This window comes from Stereum hirsutum (assembly GCF_000264905.1).
Source record: "Stereum hirsutum FP-91666 SS1 unplaced genomic scaffold STEHIscaffold_12, whole genome shotgun sequence".
Lineage (NCBI taxonomy): Eukaryota > Fungi > Basidiomycota > Agaricomycetes > Russulales > Stereaceae > Stereum > Stereum hirsutum.
This window is the reverse complement of record NW_006763142.1, coordinates 1611171-1612564: the sequence shown is the minus strand read 5'-3', so window position 1 is coordinate 1612564 and position 1394 is coordinate 1611171. Positions and strand designations below refer to the sequence as shown.

The window sequence follows — 1394 nt, the reverse complement described above, 5'->3', positions numbered from 1 at the left end:
CGATGCTAGGTGCCACCACCTACCATATTCACCTCCCCACAGATTTCGACGTATCGTAGTGAATATGGCCGTCGTTGCGTAAGTAAAAATATGTCCTGTCTCGTGTATATCATAGCTAATTGGTCCTGCCTTCGTCGCTGCAGAAATACCGGCCGTTCTTTCGCTCGGGGCGATGCTAGGTGCCACCACCTACCATATTCACCTCCCCACAGATTTCGACGTATCGTAGTTAATATGGCCGTCATTGCGTAAGTAAAAATACGTCCTGGCTCGTGTATATCGTGGTTAATTGGCCCCATATTCGTCGTTGCAGAAATACCGGCCGTTCTTTCGCTCGGGGCGATGCTACGTTCCGCCACCCATCATAGTCACCTCCCCACGAAATTAGACCTATCTCAACGGATAGGGTGTGCATTTCATGGGTAAAAATCTCTCCTGGTTCGTGTATATTCTTCTCCCACGATGTAAACAATAGAGAAATAGTTTTACATGTACAATTCATCATAATCGACCTCCTCCTCATCACCGCCATTCTGCAAGTACTCCTTATAATCAGCCCACATTCTCTCTGCAATTCCATCACGACGGCTATCAGCCTCATCTTTTTCCACTGTCGAGACAAATCCACCCAGCTCCTCCACCACAGGCACCTCATAAACATCGTCTCGTGGCGCCCTATGAGCTCGCTCTGCACGAGCATCAAATTGCTCTACGTTGATATCTTCTGGGTCGTGGATGCGGATGAAGTTGAAGATGACTGCAAGAGCTGCTACAATCTTGGCCTGTGTCTTCAGATCGAACTCCGGAGTGTGGATGAGGAGGTAAAACTTGCGCTTGAAGATGCCGAATGCTAAGGTAGCCTGGTACTAAACCTAAGGCGTCACCTATAGCCAAACCCTAACCAAACCCAAACCAAGCCTAACCCTGTAGCTAAGGGTGTCGGCGTACGAATGTGAATACTAGAAGCGCTTGTCCTAGGGGCACTAGCCCAGAGAGAATGTGGGTGAACTGAGACCGTGGGCTTGGGGCTGGATACACCAGGACACAAGGTCACACTGAGTATGGCGAGAAGCAAAGGAGATCGAGTTAGGGAACTATTCTACGATACAGGTGGTTCTTATATACATCCTGGGCTGACCCTTGAGGGCACGTCCTCACTGTACACTAACGAGTGAACACTACAGGAATCCTTCATGGATATCCAGTGGGTCCAGCAATGGGCACAATGGGTACAAACCGCTGAGTCAACATGCACAAGACTATTCTAGAACGTTCCAGACCTGATCACATGTCCCTACATCACGACCACAAGGTCACATGCCATCACGTGCCTACCACATGACTGGTCACGTGCCTATCCCTCTATCCATCCCACATCTCCATCGTCGAAGTGG

At 49.4% G+C, this 1394-nt stretch overlaps 1 protein-coding gene across 1 annotated transcript; it reads right to left on the bottom strand.

Annotated features, from left to right (window-relative positions):
• Window positions 1-485: 485 nt before the first annotated feature.
• On the bottom strand, window positions 486-1195 carry STEHIDRAFT_159740 (uncharacterized protein; the record flags this gene model as incomplete). The annotated part of the gene is made up of 2 exons (XM_007307137.1): window positions 486-866; window positions 1139-1195. 2 exons carry the CDS (start codon window positions 1193-1195, stop codon window positions 486-488), a joined length of 438 nt encoding a protein of 145 aa, XP_007307199.1.
• Window positions 1196-1394: the final 199 nt, after the last annotated feature.